General features: G+C 29.0%; 2 protein-coding genes across 2 annotated transcripts; both read right to left on the reverse strand.

Annotated features, from left to right (window-relative positions):
* Nucleotides 1-8,998: 8,998 nt before the first annotated feature.
* LOC136079195 (zinc finger MYM-type protein 1-like) lies at nucleotides 8,999-10,763 on the reverse strand. The gene is made up of 3 exons (XM_065794916.1): nucleotides 10,493-10,763; nucleotides 9,703-10,347; nucleotides 8,999-9,654 (listed from the first exon to the last, which is right to left on the reverse strand). The coding sequence occupies exons 1-3, from the start codon at nucleotides 10,761-10,763 to the stop codon at nucleotides 8,999-9,001; spliced, it is 1,572 nt and encodes a 523-aa protein (XP_065650988.1).
* Nucleotides 10,764-13,024: 2,261 nt separating this feature from the next.
* Nucleotides 13,025-14,497, reverse strand: LOC105843840 (substance-K receptor). The gene has a single exon (XM_065795498.1). It carries the CDS (start codon nucleotides 14,408-14,410, stop codon nucleotides 13,211-13,213), a length of 1,200 nt encoding a protein of 399 aa, XP_065651570.1. The 5' UTR covers nucleotides 14,411-14,497; the 3' UTR covers nucleotides 13,025-13,210.
* Between the last annotated feature and the right edge of the window lie 6,981 nt (nucleotides 14,498-21,478).

Here is a 21,478-nt window from a genome sequence, read left to right on the forward strand (position 1 = left end):
GTTAAGTGCATTAAGTTAAAAAATATACCGCGAAGTGCTCGCATAACATGTGATTAGGGAATCCAATACCGGGTTACCGAAAACCGGGATTTCGGTCGATACTGTCTAGTTTCGAATACCGGTTATTAAAAGGCTTGAATACCGGTATTTCGGTATTTGAAGGGTTATTTTTTTATTTATTACCTTTAGCAATATTTGTATACTTCATGTACTTTTTTAAATTGATTTATAACGAAAGTTTTAATTAAAGTATTACAACATTTACGTAGATATTAAAATGCAACTATTTTTGAGACGTATAGCATTGTCGTGTTTCAGATTATAAATATACGAAAATTCATAAACATTTGTTGCTTATTTTTAAAATATTTTTATTCTATCATGTGTTTAAACTCTTTTTTTGAGTAAAAACCTAATATATAAAGTAGAGTTGTCAAGCTCTGAATCATTGACAACTCTTAGATGAAACTCTTCTTATTATTACTTGACTCATTTTTACAACTATTTAAATTCCCAGGAGGTTTATAATTACGGGTTGTTGTATTTATTCTTTTTTGAAACGATCATAAGTGCGTATACTGTAAAGCAATGCGTTAAACATTCTTTAGGTCTTGAGTTCTTCATTTTACATTTCTAGTTATGCGGCGAGGATCTAAAAGTAAAAAACGAGTTCACATTTTTACAAATTACAAAATCTTTATATACCCATTTCTATTTCTTTGATAGTTTTTTTAAAATAATTACCAATGTTTATATCAGTCACATTATGTGACTGATATAAACATTGTGAGGATAAAATATGTGAAACATATTTACAAATTAAGATAATATTCTGATTTAGCCAATGGAGAGTGAAATTAAAAAGTTTATTGAGCATTTAAAAGGCGGAGATAAATACTCTGTTTGGTTTTTCTTTCTCAAAGATGAAAAAGGGCATAGTGCAAAGTGTAAGAAGTGCGCAAAAAATAATAAAAACAGCAGGTGGCTCAACAAGTGGTCTTCATACACATTTAAAAACAAACCATGATCTAATATTACGAAAACGAGATTCTATTGAACCTATTAGTGAATCTAGTTCAATATCTGATACGCGTCTTCCAAAAATTACTAAATTTTTTTAAAAAACTAAAGAAGACGCGCTGGCAGCAATCTTATTTAGAATGACAGCACTTGATGGGCTTCCATTCAAAATTTTCATAACATCCGATGATCTTCGAAAATCATTAAAAGCATTAAATTTAAGTGATAAACTTCCAAGATCCGCCACAACTATACAAAAATTGTCACTAATTATAGCGAAACTATTCGACAGTTGGTAATTAAGAAATATCAGAATATAAATTAAATGGAAATGGTTTTAGTATTATTTTTGATGAGTGGACTTCCTTAAGGAACCGGCGATATATAAAGGTGAATCGTCTCTCGGAGTCAAAGTTTTAGAATTTAGGACTTTTCCGAATCAATGATTTACCTGCAGAAAAATGTGTCTTACTTTTAAGTGAAAAATTAAATCAGTATGGTTTGTCATTAGAAAAGAATATTATTTAACAAATGATGATGGAATAGCCTATTAGCAATCCTCAAACGTTTTTATAAATTAAAGTCATGCATTCAAAAATCAGATATAGAATTAAAACTTAATATAAACTTTACAGAAACTGATTTTGAAACAGTTTCAGCTACTATCTCAGCACTTTTGCCGGTAAAATTAGCTGTTGAGTCACTTTGTTGCAAGGATGTTAACTTATTTCTGCGGATGCAGCATTGACATTTATATTTGACAGGCTATGTTAAATTAAGTCATCATTGAGCATAGAATTTATGAGTAAAACAACATATTATTGCAAGAAGAACGCAGTTGTCCAATTTAACTTCTTATCTGCATAAAGGTCTAGAAGATGGTATTAGAAACTTATTAAGTTTTAACTTTCCACTTGCATTAAAAGCGAGTAATCTTAATTCACTTTTGGGCATTGTAAATCAGAAGGGACTTTGGAATCAAAGCACTTTTGATTCCAAATCACATGCAGAGTATCCAATACCGAAATACCGGTTTTGGATACTCTACATGTGATTGCATACCGCAAGTGTATATATATATATATATATATATATATATATATATATATATATATATATATATATATATATATATATATATATATATATATTTACTCAATCATTTATAAATTTATTAAAATTATGCACAGTAAAAACATTTCGTGGTAAGAATTTATCTAAAATGCATATTCTAATTATTGACGGAGAGAGGCAGACAAGGACCCCTCTTTTCTGACAACATTTGCAATTATAGGTGCGCCAGCCAAATTAAAAAGCATGAATAAACTGTACTATTAAAGTCTAAATTTAAAACAGCGGAGTGATGATGCGTTTACTAAGGTAGTTAGTAAGGAATTCCAGTTTTTAATGATTAATGAAAAAATTAAGTCTTTCATAATGTTTTAAATTTTTTTGACGGCTAGTACAAAGGCATGGTTCTTTATTCTAAAACTATACTTAGATCTTAGATATATTATATCGAAAATTGTTCAATTAAAATGAAAAAAATAATAAAGTTAAAGTGAAAATTAGTCAACTTAATCTACTACTACTGTTTTCACTTTAATTTGGCAACTTTTCATTTTATGAAAATTGTTAAATTAAAATTAAAAAAAATGCCAAATTAAAGTGAAAATTGCTTAAACTTACTTAAACGCAAAAAGGTGTAGTCATTGTTAGTTTCTTTACAATAACTGTTTTTTTATCTCATAGTAGGTTGTTATTTTATGTCAGTTTTTAACTGTTTGTAACTTTTCCTATTTGTATATTCAATATTAAAGTTTTTATTTAAAAATATATCAATGATTTGTTTTATTATATTTTATTATTTTTATGATTTGTGTTGAAAGTTTTATATTTCATCATTATTATTGTTATCATTATTATTATTCTTATCATTATCATTGTTATTTTTATTGTTATTATTGTTGTTATTATTATTATTGTTATTATTATTATTATTATTATTACTTAATACCATTTTTCAAAAGGTTTTTACTTTAAACTAGTTTCAAACTATTTGTTAACATTTTTGATTGTTAGATCTTAATCAGAAATAAATGATTGATGATTGATGAATAATGACGCCAAATATCACTGGGAAATTGGATGGTAAATGAGAAATAAAACGTAAAGCATTAAGATAAGACAATATCTATATTTGCAATTCATTGCATAAATCCATTAACATCTTATTAAATCATTTTGGTGTTGCTCTGTTTTTTTTTTGATATTGTGCAGAAATCCAAAGAGACTATATATATACTAAAGTGACGTTCCATTTACTCGAAACGTGTAGTTATCATCACAACTGTTTGATCTTACAAAACACATTATTGATCTAACAGACAAATGAAAAAAAAAGTTGCTCTCATTTACTTTTTTAGAATCGCTTAATGATTTATCTATGCTCTCATAACTGGACTGTTTACGCGCTTTTTTTCTTCTCAAAGTTATGGCAGTTAGAAATTTGATTTCAACTTGTTCCATTTCATTTTTCTTTTTTCAATTAGTTATTTGGATCTCCAAAAAATCTTAACGGCCTTAATTAAGACCGTTAAGGTTTTTTGGAGACTAAGACATTTGTCTCTAAGAGCACCACGTAGATGCATTTAACCAAGAAGTTCATACCTTCTTCCTTACCTATGATACATATATGGCCAGAGCCGGATTTTAAACCACAGATCTCCAATTTTGATGCCAGAACTCTACACCACGGCTGACTGCTAGACCACGGCTGACTACGACACCAAAGAACTACTACACCACAGCTACTTGAGCTAATACTCTGACTGAAATCTCAGCAAACACAAATCCATTTTCTTTTTTTTCTTAAAACTGCTTGCACTTTTTATAAATTCAAGTGCTATGAAAAATTGCATGTTCTTGATTGCACATTACCACTCTGCAACTTTTTTACTTGTACTCTGGTTTCAACACAGTAGAAAAATGTTCTGAGGTATATAACACTACCAATTACTTAGTTTTTTCAAAAAGAGGAGATAAAACAAGATTTTAATGATGAGAAATTTTTCTCATCCCTTAAACCAATTTCCCAAATCAATCCAAACGTAATGTGCTATCGGAGCTAGGATAAGTGACTCATGGTCAGCTAGAACACTAAACATGTTTTTCCAATCGCTATTTTCTTCAACTGTGAGCTTGATTTTAGATCTGAGAAGAATTGGCAGCAAAAACAAAGTACAGCATTTTTATGGTTTGAATAAAAAATCAATGACAAAGTGAGCAATTACTACTTTATAACTTACTAAAAGAAAAATCCCACTGTAGAAGAAAGCTTCTCAGAACTCTCATCTTGCGGATACTTTGTTCTTGAATCGAAAAACTGTTCGTTTTTTATTGCTAGTTAAAAATGCACCAGACTCCATAGAAAGTTTTAAAACTTTCATCAAAAGACAGCAACAAGGCCTACTCCAGACTTATCAAATTCATTCAAACTCTTGTTTTTGCTTAGCTAACTAATTCAATTCGAAGATCCGCTCCAAATATGGCAACAGAATTCCATTCTAGGACAGATTAAAGATTTATAAAGATAAAGAATAAAGAGGTGCAACCTTAGCAGATGCTAATATTGCAATGGATGTGATATATGTTTTCAAGAAAGATCGAAGTAAGAGTTAATCCTAGAAGACGAAGGGTAGATGACAAATTGAGTACTAAACTGTTCATAAATATTGGAAGATCAAGTTTATTACAATTTTCTGAAAGCTATTGAGTTTTATCTCAGTTAAAGTTGATTGAGAACACAGAGAGCCCCATGCTGTAGTAGAAGTGAGATCATTTTCAAGCTCAAATGCCCCCTACAGGCAATCAGCGAGTGTTGGCTTCTTATCAAGACAAGAATAAATGGAAGTAATATCAGCAAACAATGCCACCTAAGATGTGAAAATTTTTGGAAGATCGTTAATGTAAATTTAAAAAAATGTAGGGTCAAGGATAGAACCTCTAGAAACCCCTGAAATTACAGAAAAAGAAGAAGAATTCTGTCCATCAAGGATACCTTTTATGCTGCGATTGGTAAAGAAGAAATCAATAATCTTAAAGATGTTACTTGATAAACCGTAAAAACAGAGTTTATGGAGAGGACTAGTATGCCAAACTTTATCAATGGCTTAAGAAATGTCGAGAGTAATTGTCCTAACTCTCCACATTTATCTAATGCACGATAAAGCTTATTACCCTTAACAAAATAGCGGTAGAACGAGAAGATCGAAACCCATATTGATGATCAGAAAATAAATTATTAGACTCAAGATGAGAGATTAAGTGCTTGCTAATTAAAGACACAAAAACTTATGATTATAAGAAAACTAATGGGAAGGTAGTTAGACAAGTCAGATCGCTCTGCAGTACTTTTGAAAGTTTGGATAACAGATGCCGTTTTTCAATGGAAAACAAAACTCTGATAAGCACTTGTTGAATAGTTTTGAAAGTTACAACAGAAACTCCATAAAATAATTCTGCAAGACTATAACAGGCGTGTTTTCCGGACCATTTGCTGTAGAAGAGTCTAAGCAGGAAATAACTTTAGCAGAATAACTAAGTAGGAAATTAACTTTAACGCAGAAGCTGGAGTAAAAAGAATTTCAAACAATGGATCAACCTGTTTGTAAGCTATATCAGGTAGGATGTGATTAGTTGAATCAAGAGATGAGATTGATGAAAAGTTTTTAGCAAATAATTCAGCTTTGTTTTTAGGTGAGGTAACAAAATCTGAAGCATGCAAGAGAGGATGAATAACAGATTTGCTCTTATTATAGATACTATTAAAGATTTTCCAGAAGTCTCTGGAGCCTAACTTTTGAGATCAAATATGAGATAATGGTATCTGAAAATAGCGGGCTTCGGCGTTTGACAAAATCTTTTTACGATAGTTTCAAGCAATAGGAAACAGACGTGTGTTTTCTGGATAACTATTTTGGTGATAGATATGGATGTAATGGTTAAGATTGGAAATTGCAACAGTACAATGAGAAGAAAATTATGGAGATAAGTGAGGTTTGACTTTGTCAAGAGGGAATAACAGATTCCAAGCCATCCTGAATTCAAGAAGTTAGATAAGAAGAACATTTGTCAGCAGGAAGACGAAAGATTTCTACTTAAGGCCCATCACAAAGAAAATCACGGAAAGAGTTCCAGTAAGCCTTAAAGTGATTATAAGAGTACAGGTTTAAGGTATTTGCTTTCTAATGATAAAAAAGAATTAGATAATAGTTTTAGAGAGATCAAACCGTGATCAGAATCACCTATGGATAAATTTGGAGAAACTGAGCATGGCTAAGATCAGAAACAAGACATAAGTCTTTAGTCATTTTTTAAATCGGTTTAAGAACTTGACTCAAAACACAGATAATACTCAGTACACAATTTAATAGTTCAAGCAATTGCCTCATTACTATTAATAAACCCTAAACTGTAACAAAGGGCTCTAACTGTGGCATCTATAATGCACACCGAAACTATAAACAGGGACACCATCCATGCGCAACATTGCATTGTTAGTGCTCTGATACTTTAGAGCTCTCGATGGAATCAGCTTTTTTGAGAGCTGCCATAGAGTTTGGGAAACCTGACTGCCAGCCAGCCTAACAACTATAAAAATGAGTTACAGAGCTGTCCCCTTTAGCCCTGCCCACATTAGCCGGATGCATTTAACATCTGCCCAAGATGAATATTTTTATCAAGATAAAAGTTTCTCTAGCCTTTACTGAACCAAAAGCCTTAAGACAAGGGCAGGGCCATCCCGAAGAGGTCTTCCATGGGGAGAGACACCAAAAGAAAAAAAAAAGTCCTTGATATTTGCAATTTGCTAACTACAGTTCATAACTTGCTTAGCATGCCAACTCAAATGCATGCCAACTCAAATGCCAACTTATACGACAGTTTGGGGGGGGGTACGACACCCCTAAACCCCCCTCTTCGGGACGGCCCTGGACAGAGGATGTGTAAAGTTAGAGTTGGCTTCTCCTAGCCTCTGCCTAAAAATAGGCAGTAGGATGAATATATATATATATATATATATATATATATATATATATATATATATATATATATATATATATATATATATATATATATATATATATATATATATATATATATATGTATGTGTGTGTGTGTGTGTGTGTGTGTGTGTGTGTGTGTGTGTGTGTGTGTGTGTGTGTGTGTGTATATATATATGTTATATATATGTTCCAAAGGCAGAGCATCACAGCTCATTACTTATTAATTTGTCTAACTTGTTAAGTTAAAAAAAACTTGTATAATTAGTCAAAAAAGCAAAACATTTTTTTGTTATGTCCGGCGTGGACAGAAGTTTTTTGCGTTTCGCGATAGCTGATGTGAATAGAAGAACATTTATATGATGGATTCAATGGCGTAATATTTTTTATACCATCTTTATAAAAACTAGTTATTCCCCTAAAACATTCAGATCACTTTATTAATAACAAATTATTAAAAATGAGCAATCAATGAAGAGTTCAGATGTAATACTAGATAAAAGTTTAACCTGGAAGGGCCACATAGGCCTAATTAAAAATAAAGTATCAAAAACATGGGTATATTGTCTAAAACCAAGTAGTTTTTAAATCTATGTAGTTTGAAGAACTTATCTTTTTCTTTAATTTATTTCTAATCAACGCAACGAAAGTAAAAAAATTATTTAGTAAACTAAAACAGGCTAATCTCATGATAATCTCAAACTTAAATCATTTCTTTCATACACAAAAATTATTTAATGAACTCAATATTTTGATCGTATATATACTAAACCTTTATCAAATTCTTATCTTCATGTTTAAACTTGATAAAAGAATGTCACCAATTTTATTTAACTTACTTTTTGAAAAATTAAATCACATTTAGATTTTCAAAAAAATGATTACATTTAACCAGTGGCGGATTAAGACTTTTCGGGGCCCGGGGCTATTTAAAAGGAGGAGGCCCCGTTCCACTAACAACGACAAAAATGAGTAAAACAAAGATTTTCTTGAAAACACTATCACTGATATTTATTTATATACAAATTTATATTTATTTTATTGAATTAAGTTGAGTGATTTTTTTCTGCTTTTCTTCCCCGCAAACTCTGCAATCACATCGCTGAAATCCAAAGTTTCTAATAATTTTGACTCAATAGTTAATCTTGCTACATTACTTAAACGACTATGGACCATTGTTGATCGGTGCATGTTCTTAACTCTTTTAAGAGTAGAGAATGATCTCTCAGCCTCGAAATTTGTTATGGGAATAGTTAGAAACTAGCGATATGCTATATAAACATTTGGAAATACATCAATAATATCGGTTTCAACAATCCAATTTAAAACATGCAGAGGAATCAATGTGTTTTCAGTCTCAGATTTATCTTTTTTATGCAAAAAAAACCCCGGAGGCTGCAACTTTAATAATGTTACAAAATGTTCTATTTCAAATATGAAACTATCTTCTAAATCATTTGAGTACACTTCTACAATTTTTTTCGCGCTAACTTGCAATTCCATGGTATTAATAGTTAACACCTTCGATAGAAATCCAAATAACTTATTTACGTGGTTGTAACCATCACTTCTTATAGTTAATTGTGTCACAAGTTTGTCAATAATGACAAAAAATGTATTCACTCGAAACTTGTCGGATACGCTTAAAGAATCAACTTGGTTTTCTCCGTTGCTTAATTTTTTAATTACCTTTCTTTTGTTCTTATCAGAATAGTCTTTTTCAATAAACGAGCTAAGTTTTTTTGATTCATTCTCAAATCTCGTAAAATCGTTTCGTAAGTTTTTTACAAAGTCAATTAGTGAAAGTAACATACTGCTTACTGTATGCAAATCTAATTCAACTTTTTGAAGAAATTTGCTAACTGCATTAAACCTCTTAAGTATGTGATGCCAAAGTACAGCCATGAATGCAAACTCTAGTTAGTGATCTTATTTAATAAACACAAAGCTTCATGACGAGTATCAGATTTTTCTTCTGTATCCTCAGCTATATGACATAGCGCTGCATGAATCCCATCAAAATTTTCTACCAAACTTTTTGAAGCATCTGACCTACATGACCATTGTGTATCTGATAGGCGCTTGAGTGTAGCATGATTTCCTTTCAATAAATCCCATCTATGTGTTGAAGCTACAAAAAATGAATAGAAACTCTGGAGAACGCCAAAATAGTTGATAGAATTGATGCACTCACTGACACTGCACTGCCCTACTAAATTTAAAGAATGTCCAGCGCAGGAAATATAAAAAGCTAATTCACTCCGCTCTTTTAAACGTGCCTGTAATCCAGAATATTTACCAGACATATTGCTTGCATTATCGTATGCCTGTCCCCGACAATTGATTATATCAATATCATATCTTTCAAGTAGATCTAAAATGTCAGTAATCAAAGATTTGCCGTCGTGGCTTTTAATTTGTAGAAAACAAAAAAATCGTTCATATACGTGGCCATTTAGATAATAACGAAATACCACAGAAAGTTGATCCACGTGAGAAATATCAGGAGTCGAATCTACGATAATTTCCCAGTATTTTGTTTTTTTTATTTCGGTAATATGTGCATTAAAACCTTTTGAGACATAATATCAATTAGCTCTTCACAAATAATTTACATTACCTTTGCCTTTATTTGCAAAAGTGTCAATGTGTTGCTTTAAAACTGGATCAAATTGAGTCAACAGTTCTAACATGCCTAAGTAATTTCCGTTATTTGACGATCCTATAACTTCATTATGGCCTCGAAATACTAAACCTCTTCCGGCTAAAAAACGAATAACCGCAACTATTCTATTTAAGATTTCAGACCAATAATTAAATTCCTTTTTAATCTGGCTTACCATATATTCATCGACATGAGTATTTTGTTTTATGAATTCTATCCACTTAATCATACATTGAATACGTTCCTTGCTGTTTTCGTGGCCGAAAATAGTTTGTTTAGCTTTTATCCAATTGTAAAAGCCACTTTTGACAAGTACGTTGTCGTAATCGGTTGAAAACAACTTGCAAACATAACAAAATACACATCCAGTGGATACAGAAAACATTAACCATTTTCGGTCACATTTTTCGCCATTATTCATCACTTTTTGAAAATATTTAACCGAATAATATCTGTACTGGATTTTGAACATCCGCTTCGAAAATTCGTAATTAGAGTCTTTATTTTGAAAAAAAGCATACCCCTTGTTTAAATACTTCATACGTTCATTTTCCTTTAATTGTAATGGCCATAAAGCAGGGTCTTCGCGTAGAATGGTATCTAGGAAAAAAAATCATGATAAATAAGCCTAATAAAAAAATAATAAGTGACAATTTATAGAATAAAAATATTAACTGCCTAAAAAGTAAATTGTTTGTTTAGCAGATATTAGAGGTGTCATTAAAGATAGTAAAAATTGGAGTACCTGAGTCAAGCTCATTGTTATGCATTGTAGATTCAACACTTTCAACTTCTTGAATTTCATTTGAAGGACCCTGGCAGGCTACCTCATTTTCCGTGTTACTGTTTTCATCTTTTCTTTCATTGTTTTTATTATTATCTACAGTTTGTGGAAATTGCATAATAGTTTGGTTTGATGAAAAAAAATTTGTCATTTTCGGAAGTTTAGCTACCATTTCCTCTCTCTCTTTCTTCAATCTTCTTTTAGAAGCTCCACTTTCATATTTTCTTAGCATTTTAATTATAACTGTATAACCTGAAAAGTGTTTCTCTTTCACGAATTTAGCGCTTCAGCTATTAAATGCATTCACACAAGAACTCTTTTGTGCGGAAGTACAAAAGAATTGTAAAATTGCAATCGTTAATGCATTTTCAATAACAATATAATTATTCAAGTCATTAATAATTTTCCAAAGGGAATTGTTTTTGTAGCAATTTGTACAAATGTTACATTCAATTATTGCTATTAGGCGCTGCTACCAATCTAGTAATTTTTTTTTGGTAGAAGTAGTTAAAATATATAATGCAGCGTTTTTGTTGACAGTTATTTTATTTTTGTGCTTTTGTTTTCAGACAATTTAGTAAATTTAACTTTGACTCTTTTAAGTTAATAAAAGATTTAATTTTCAGAGTTAATAAAAAATTATTTACTTTGAATCGGGGCTCCTAAAATTGTGGGGCCCGGGGCTATAGCCCCCCCCCCTCCCCTTGATCCGCCACTGCATTTAACTCAAAATTATTCAGCTACTAAATTCTCATTTAGTTTACATTAAATTTTAACAAATCTTAAATATAACTCCTTGTATTACAAAATATTTTGAAAGTGTATTATATTTTTTTGTCATATTATTACAACATTGTATATGTTTGAAGATGCATTTTTTAGGGCTTGGTGATAAGAATAAGATTGTCTTCTTCTAGCCCTAATCATACAAATATTTTTTTTATAAATTACAAATGTAAATTATTTCTTATGGATAAAAGCATAAGCACTCACACATGCACACAAAAATAATAATATTTTGTACAAAGTATCAATATAGTTTTGTCACTGTACTTGGTAATTTGGTACCAACACGGCTCTTCATTAAAAAAGTAGTTACGTTAAAAGTCTTTCAAAGTATCGAGCACATCGTCAAAGATCTAAATGGAGAACGGATTTTAGAAGATTTTAATTCAAAAATTAAAAGACATAAATAAAAATGGAAACCCGAAGTACAACTTTTTACGAGCAAGAAATGGAAGTATTTCATGTTTGTTGTCGATAACAAGAGTGGTATAGTAGACAAAATAAGACAACTTTCAAACGATGTAGGACAATCTTAATTACAAAAAGTGGAATCACTTCTAGTCTCATAAAAATTATAAAAGATTGATATACTGTTTTAATAAAAAATTTCAAGGTCTTGAACTTTTTTATTAAATCAGTATATCTATCTTTTATTTTTTATATTTAATTTTTGTAAAAAAAAGTAACCGTAAAATAAACACACCTGTGTGTTTATTTTACGGTTACTTGTATTACAAAGGTTTATATTAACTTTTTTAAACCACTTTTATTGTTACTATTACTTTAATAATAATAATAAAAATAATAATAAAAAAAAGTAACCGTAAAATAAACACACCTGTGTGTTTATTTTACGGTTACTTGTATTACAAAGGTTTATATTAACTTTTTTAAACCACTTTTATTGTTACTATTACTTTAATAATAATAATAAAAATAATAATAATAACAATAATAATAATAATAGTAATAATAACTATTTCTACTACTATTATTGTTTTTAAAATGAAATTTATTTTATTTTGGATCTTAGATTTTTTCGTGATAGCTGATAAGAATAGAAAATTTCTGTTCTTAAATATCTTAATGTTTTTTTTTTTTTGTTGTTGGTGTTGTTGTTTTGTTTTGTGTTTAATTTTTTTTTTTTTTTACAATTTATTGTAATTATTGGATGAATTTATTTAAACTATTGGATGAAACTTAAAAATCTTTGGTAAATATAAATTAATTTAGAATAATAAAAAAAGTTTTTTATTTTGCTGCCCTTGAGGTTGTGGTTAAAAAGGGGCAACAATTTGCTGTATCTAATCTCCCAATAGCCACAATCATATGCAAAGCACCCTTATTAAACAACAACAACAACAACAACAACAACAACAACAACAACAACAACAACAACAACAACAACAACAACAACAACAACAACAACAACAACAACAACAACAGGTGTATGCTTAGAGTTGCTTCTGAAGGTCTGAAAGTTGTCATCGCACCAAAAAAAACTGTCGCAGACCCTGTTTTTTGTATAAATAATTTGTATAAAGAAAATTCTCAAAAAAATTTCATAAATTATCTAATGAGCAAAAATGTGGTTACCCCGAATAATTAAAAAGAATATTTTTTTACATTTGGTCTGTAAAGCAATAAATATATTTATCTAATAAATATTTTTAAACCAACAATATAGTACACTCCTTTTTTAGAGACATTTTTTTTTTTTAAGTCATTCGTTTATCTGAAGCATAATTCCGGAAGTAACGAAAAATATAATTTACAAAATTACTTTCAAAAATTATTTTCGGGTTTTTGTTTGTATTTGCATAATAACAGAAGATTTTTGTATTGCTTCTTCGACAGTTTTTATTTTACAAGCAAACTGTTTTCTTTTTTTCTTTAAGTACCCTTTTCGCAAATATTTGAATCGCTGCATAGAAGCGATGTTTTAGTTATTTTTCTGGTCCTAACTGCCAAAGCCTTTTCTTTTTTTCTTACCCAAGGTAGCAATTTTAGTGCGTGTCGTAATCCTTTGCGATAAGTGACGCTCAATAAAAAGTATAGCATTGGGTTAATACTACTATTAGCATATTGTATGACGTATCCAAAGTATGCCGCTTTACGTAATGCCTGTTGACATTGAATATAAAAAGGATGAAAGTATGACAAGAATTGTATAATGTGAACTGGACCCCAACAAATTGCAAAATTCATTACTACAGCAACTAACATTCGAATGACACGGCGTTTTCTTAACACGCTCTTTTTTGGAAGTACATTAATTTTATTTCTTTTTTGCATTTTTTTTTTATATATATACTTATTTCTTAAAAATACTTCAACTTTTTCTTTTCGAATTGAATCTAACCAATTGTTATTTTCAATAATATTTTCCATGGCAATTTCCTCTTTTGATTCAACTGTGCATGATCTATATGAACTAGAATTATCGTCCATGCTTACAGAAGACGTTAGTTTTATAGCCATGATACTATACAATATCAAAATGATTATCAAAGGTATAAGGTATAAACAGGTGAACAAAACCACTGTATAATGACGAGCACTTTCAGCGGACATAAAATTAGGCCAGGTTTCTGCACATACTTTTTTATTATTTTCAATAATAACTTTCTGCGTAAATAGTACTGGTGAAGCAAAACATAAAGAAGACGTCCAAATGACAGGTATAATAAACTTTAACATGTTTAATGTTACTAACTTTTTAAACGGGTTCATAATTGCGCAGTATCGATCTACTGCTAAAACCAAAAGTGTAAATATTGAAGCTGAAACTGAGCAGTAGTTACATAAATATAAGAATGAGCACATAAATGACCCCATCGACCATACTCCTTTGTACTTCACCAGATCCAAAACTTCATAGGTGGTTGGTAGAAACGTAATTAATAAATCTGCAACGGACGAGTTGCAAATTAAAAGATTTGTAACAGTTCGCATATGTCTGTTTGCAGCAACAACCGTAAACACGGCACAGTTTCCAATTATTGATAAAAATATAATCAAAATGTAGGTCGTAACCAAAACATTATTAATCTCCTTACTTATTGTTGTAAAATTGCCACACGAATCATTCATTTTTGTATTAGAACTATTCCTGAAACTTTAACATAACGTTGTCCAAAAGAACATAAATATTTAGCTGATATCTTTTTTTTTTTTTTTGCATCTGAAAATGTATATCTCAAAAATTTTAAACTTTTAAAAAATATATATTAAAGAAGTTACTCTGGGAATACCATAGAATAATTTGCAATAATTTGTTAGCTTTCATTATAATTTAATATAATCAATGATAATAGCAGTTGTTATTTTAAATATTTCAAATGAATAGTTTAAAAATTTCAAATGAAAAAAGAAACAGAACTTTTTACACACACACACACACGCAGACACGCGCGCACACACACATATATAGTAGCAAAAATAATAAAAACAATAACAATAAAGAATAATAATGTTAAATAAATATGTTTAAAAGATTATAAACTATAAGCTTATTAAAATTTGTTAAACTTGCGAAAAAAAAATAGTTGTTTTTAATTCGATGTAATCCGATGAAAATTCCACGGTTACTTGTAATTTAATCTAGTATTTTTCTTCATGTGTTTTTAAAAATATGCTGCTTTTAGACCTTCTGTTTGTTTGATTCCATTTGGATTATTTACTAAAAAACTATGAATAAACTTTTTTAAAAAAATGTAAAATTTAGTAAACAAGTGTTAAATTTATAAATATTGTTAAAATACATATAAAGAGGCAAAATTCGCTATTGAAAAAAGATTGTTCTGAAAAACATTCCCTAAGGTTAAGCAAACTAACATTAAAACATAACAATTAAGGTTTAGCAAACTTACTTGAAAACACAAACAAAATAAAGATACTTTCACAGTCTTTTTATGTATGCTTGAATTAATAAGAACATTGATTATGCTGTTTTTTTTAATTTCTCATCCAAACTCGGCGAGAGGAGGAGTTTTTCAGTTTGATCGTTGAATTAATTCATCCGATCCGGGTTTTTTTTAAACGCACGAAAAAAAGTGTGAGCATACTTAATTATTTAAATTATATAATGGTTTTTCTGTGCCTTTATTCTGTGCCCTTCAGAGTTGATGTTCCAACCAAAAATCCAACTTTATATGCAGTAATTAGCGGCTCTCATCTAATTAAAACGCAATTTAGTTTACTGCTAATATAATGAAGTTAAATTTTTCATAACGAAAAATATGATAGCTAGATATCCGTCTCATTTTTCTTTGAAAAACAATGCGTAGAAACATTTAGTTTTGACTATTTAAAGATACCATTTTTGTCTAATATGAGTATGCTCAAATTACCCTATGTTTTTCATTAAAATTACCTAATTTAAAATCGTAAAATTACAGTGGTTTAAATTTCTTTTTAAATAAAAACAAAGTATAGTAAAAAATTTTTATATTTTAACAATACTAATTATATTTTTGTAATTTAAATTCAAAAAGTTTGTAATTTTATCATTTAAAGGTTTGAGTTAATAAAATTGAAAAAATGGCGAACTAATTCTTTTTTTTAATAAATAAAAAGTGGCTTAAATTTTGATCTTTTACTGATAAATTTTGTTAATAACGAATCATTATATGGTAATTTTTTTATTTGATTAATTTTATTTTTTGATCTTATTTAAAGTGCTCATATTACCAGGTGGCCTGAGTAATATGAACACTTTTGTTACTTTTTTAAAACCTTAGTGTTTTTAAGAAAAAAATTTGATTGCCCAAATATCTTATTAGATCATAAATTGTAGTTCCTAAAAATTGTTAAACCGCAAAAATTTTGGATCCAGCATAATTATTTTTGAAAATATTCTAATTTTTGCTTAAGGAGCTCATAATACTAATAATCTAACCTAAATATAAAAATAAAAAGTACAAGTATTGTATTTTTATATATTTATATTCTTAAGAATAAATTTATATATAAATATTAAAAAATATTCATGAGAATATAAATAAAAATATTCATAAGAGTATAAATATATATTTATATTCTTAAAAAATCAGATTATATAAAAAAAACAAATATCGCTAGCGTTTATTAAAAACTTTAGAAAAATATAGATAAAACAAATAGTAAAACAATATTTTAGTTTTCTTTCATTTGTCAAATTAGATTTGAACAGTGCGCACTTTGTCTCATCATAAAATTTTTCTATATTAATAGCCAATTATTTTTCGTGAAAGATCAATTTTTTAAATTATTCACCCAGCACTTCAAATTACTTCAAAAATAAGCCTATTAGACATTAGGACAACAGAAAACAGATTTACACCAATGAATGTTATCGAAGTAAACTCGTTTTTCATTTTTACTACAAACATTCATCACAGTTTTACCAGAGCAAATATTTAACAGGAAATAAACAATGCGTGTTGTTTGCCAAATATTTACTAGTTATCAATGAATTTTTAATTACTATTGATATTTCAAAAATTACAGTAATTCCTGGCCAGTATTATAATTCGTGTCCAATTTATAAAATGGTCTAAGTACTATGATAAAATAATTATTGTTAAACTTTTTTGATATTTATGACATAAATTTTAAATTTTTTTGTTTTTCCCTAACTTACGAATGCCATGCAACTAATAACTTTAAGGTTAATTAAGGGTTCAAAATGTTTTCTTTGTTTTTAAATGTGTTCTTTGTTTTTCCTCTAACTGTTCATCTTTTGACAAAAACCAGAAAGAAAGTAGCTGTGAATTTACTCTTCACTTAAATTTTTTTTTATGTTTATATTGAGTATTTGCATTAAATGTAATATGAGTTTGTCTTCAGTTTTTATTTTTTAAGTTGCCTTATAATTAGCTTCATCGCTGTATCAATTTAAAGAATTGTTCTATATTTGCACGAATAAAGTATATCGGTCTTGTGAGGTATTTTGACACATTTAAATTAATCAAAAACTATTTATCAGTTTTATCATGTATAAGTAGTAGTTAATCACCGTGAGCAGCCCTTAAACTTTACGAAGCCTTAAACTTTGGCTAATTAAAACAAAATCATTAATTGTGTAAATCAAGTAACGCTGTCATGGTGTGGTGATTAGAGTTCTAACGCAGTCGTGGTGTTGTGGCTAGAGTTCTGTCTTCAGAACTGCGAGTCTGTGGTTCAAAGCCAGCTTCGAACGACAGACTCTCAATTCTGAAGACACATTCTTAAACCGTTAGAACCTCTGGAGCGCCTAAACAACTAATTAAAAAATAAAAAGTACATTTTTTTGTTTGTTAATTAAACACATTTTAAGTGTTAACTAAATTCATTTAAAAACAAATAAAAATAAACTTTTTAGCTTTAGCTTTAAGTTTTTTAAATTTGAATTAACAAATTAAAATGTTTGTCATTTTTTGTTTCTTACTTTTGAATTAAAAATAATGTAAGTCTCAAATAAATTTTTTATAAAGGTACTTAAACAAAGAACACTCTGTTCAAATGTTTTTTAGTTCAAAATATAAGTGGTTTGGACTCTGTAGTGTTTTTGTATCCTAATTTGAATGAAGTTTTATATACTCAGTAGGCACGGGATTTAAAAAAGACGACTTTTGAACGTTTAAAAGACGTCCAAAACGTTCAAAAGACGTTTAAAAGACGTTTTTTTTACGTCCCATGCCTACTGGGTAATATTACTTTAATATTGGTTTAAAAGTATTTTAATTAGAAAAAACGAAAACAAATATAATATTTAAATTTTAACTTGTTTTTATTTGATATAAATTAGAACATGAGTTGTACAACTTTTATGTTAACTAAGAAATATTAATTTTACCTTGATTTTTTTTTAATCATATTTTTCCTAATTTTTGTCATATTTCAGCTTTGTGTTAATAATAAAATATGCTTCTTACAAAATGCAAGTTGCATGAATACTTTATATTATTCACAAAAACTTTTTTTTTTAATTCTTTTTGATATGTGGTGAGTCAATTAGAAGTCTATGCTTTGTCACTACGTATAGTCTATAATATATTTTTTGTATAGTATAGTCTATACACATATTTGGTATAGTACACTATATAAATGTATAGATTCATATAAAAAAAATTATTATATGAGTATATACATAAAAACTTACATTTGAATCTATATAAGATTGTATATCAAATGTAAATTTTTGCACTATCTTAACAACATATGTAATTTAATATTAAACAATATAAAGAAAGAAGGTAAGTCTTTAACTATTTTCTTCTGTAATGCGATGTTGAGTAGTTTATCGTGAGTGCAATGGCGAGTAGATTTTCAAATGTGTAACAATACATATATTTAACTGTTGTTTGGTAACTAAGAGTTACTTTTGTTATCTTTTTTAATAATGTTTCAAAAAGGAGGTTTTTTTTGTAAATGGCTTTCAAATGACAACAAACATTTTTCATTTTTTAATTTAAGGAAAAAAAAATTTCAAAAGAAAGGTTTCATTGTTTTATTTATGACTCTCAAACAATCGGAATCTATATAAACATTTTCAGTGGTTCATTGGAGTTTTGTTCATCAAATTATTAGTGGACCATTAGTAGCAGCCGCTATAAATGGCTAGCCGATAACTTTCCGACATGGCTAGCCACTTTACCGGCTGCCACTTATGGTTATAAAGTAACTGATGTGCAAAACTACAGTGGACAGCATAAAAATCGTATATAGGTCCACAGAAATTCCGCTATAGAATGTATTGCTGGGTATTAATGAAGGAATTCTTGAAAAAATTTCTTTTCATTAGTAGATAAGTATAACCCTTTAATTAGCAGATAAAGTAGCAGTAAAAAAACCCTATTTATTAGTAGATAAATCAAAGGTTAGTACAGTTAAAATAGGTTAGCTGTTTAGACACATAAACAAAGATTAATACTCCTTTGCATTTTTTTTATTTAGGGATTGCAATTCCGCTTAGCGAGATCCCGCATTAATTCAGCGCATGCGAGATCCCGCAAAACTACTGCGGGATCCGCGGGGTTTTGAAATTATTACTTTTAGACAAAAAGGACAAAAAAGATATCAAATTAAAAGTGTTTAATGTATTTGCGAAACAAATCCATTTAAAAATTTACGAGTCATACAATGCACAATGAAGTGTATACTGAGAAACTTCTATACTATAAGCAGATACGACGATACTGAGTCAGGATTGCTTGAAATGTTTTATAAAATGTCTGAGAAACGATGTGTTATTTATTAAATAAGTAATAGCAATTTATCAGAAACTGTCTAAGTTTGTCAACATTTTTATTTTTACTTCTAATATATATATCTTCAGCTATTAAAATATTTTTCTTAGCTATAAATATAAAAAAATCATTCAAAAATAAAAAAATGTAAAACATTAGTCGAACTCGTTCAAATTTTTTTTTGTTTAGTTAATGATTATGTTGAAATTTTCGCTAATGAGTATGTTGAAATTTTTGTTAATGAGTATGTTGAAAACGTGAAATTGAAAACGTGCGTGCATAACAATAAAAAATATACTTTTAAAAATCTACTTTTTAAAAATTATTTACACCAAGATTTTAAAACGAAAGTACCAACTAAGCATGTCGCAAGTTAAAACTATATGGAATTATTTAAAAAAAAGTTGTATAGAAGAAAATGCGGAGTGCATGTTATGTTCGGCTATTTTAAAAATTAGTCAAAGATCAACTAAAGGGTTGTTAATCCATTTAAAAACTAAACATGGCACCGATTTAAAATCAAACGTTTTACAACAAGACGGAGCTTCAACTTTAAAACTTGAATCAGTTGAACTAGAGCATAAAATATACATCGACTGCGAAGATAAAAAAGTAATTCTATCGAAAAAGGTCAGAACAATAGACACGTTTTTCGTAATAGAAATTTCTATGGAAAAAATGGTATCGCGCTGGTTTGTAAAGATGGCTTTACATTTAATAGATTTTGCACATCTTCAGATTTGCGGTGTTTGTTTTTAAAGAGTGGTTTCCGGCTCCCTATTTCACCTAATACTATAAGATCGATTGTAGTTAAATTCTCAGATTCAGTAAAAGCCGATATATGCAAAAGTTCATATCACTAAAAAAGTAAAATCAAAAGTTTTCAATAACGTTTAACGAATGGACATCACAAAATAGTCAGAGGTACTTAAACTTAAATGTACATATGAAGGCGAAACACTTTAATCTTGGATTGATTTGAATCCATGGATAGTGTAATGCTGAATATTGCGTCAAGTTAGTTGCAAGAAGGCTAAATTGCTTCGATATTGACCTCCTAAAAGACATTATCGCCATGACCACTGATGGAGCAAGTGTCATGGTGAAAGTCGTTAAAATGATGTCTTGCTATCAACAACTATGTTATGCTTGTGGAATACAACTTGCAGTTATTGATATCTTATAAAAGAAAAACAACAGAGAAGTCGAAGAATCGTTTAATACATATGAAAATTGTGAAGAAGAAGATGAATATGGTAACACTGATGATGATGAAGTTATAAATAAAGAATATGGTTTGACAATAATTTTGGACCGACCATCTGCTGAATTGGTTAGCAATTACAAAGATCTCATGAAAAAAGTGAGAAAGTTTGTGAAAATATTTAAAAACTCTCCTGTCAAAAATGATACATATTTACAGAAGTATATCCTACAAGAACACGGGAAAAAGCTTAAGTTGATTCTTGATTGTAAAAGTAAGTGGAACAGTATGTTCGATATGTTAGAAAGATTTCATAGACTAAAAGTGTGTATTGAAAAAGGCTTAATTGATGTTGGGTCAGAAATTCGTTTCACCCAAGAAGAATGGTCCCAAATCAATGATTTAATTATTTGCCTAGCACCACTAAAACTTGGTCTCGAACTATTATGCAGGAGAGAATCGAACCTTGTCACTGCGGAAACAATTTTTCAATTTATGTCAGATAAATTACAAAAGCAATCATCACTTTTGAGCATAGACTTAGCCGCGGCACTTCGTGAGAGGTTTACACTACGTCGTAATAAGAATTTAAATGGACTACTAGTTTACTTACAAAATCCTAAAAAATATGAAAATGCTTTTTTAATGCCAAAAAGAACCGTTATGCGTTAAGAAATAAAAAAAAATATTGATAAGAGTTTATACAATTGAAAGAAATGAAGACGAAGAAAATGAACTCGAAGAAAA

Source organism: Hydra vulgaris, chromosome 04 (assembly GCF_038396675.1).
Source record: "Hydra vulgaris chromosome 04, alternate assembly HydraT2T_AEP".
In the NCBI taxonomy this organism is placed as follows: domain Eukaryota; kingdom Metazoa; phylum Cnidaria; class Hydrozoa; order Anthoathecata; family Hydridae; genus Hydra; species Hydra vulgaris.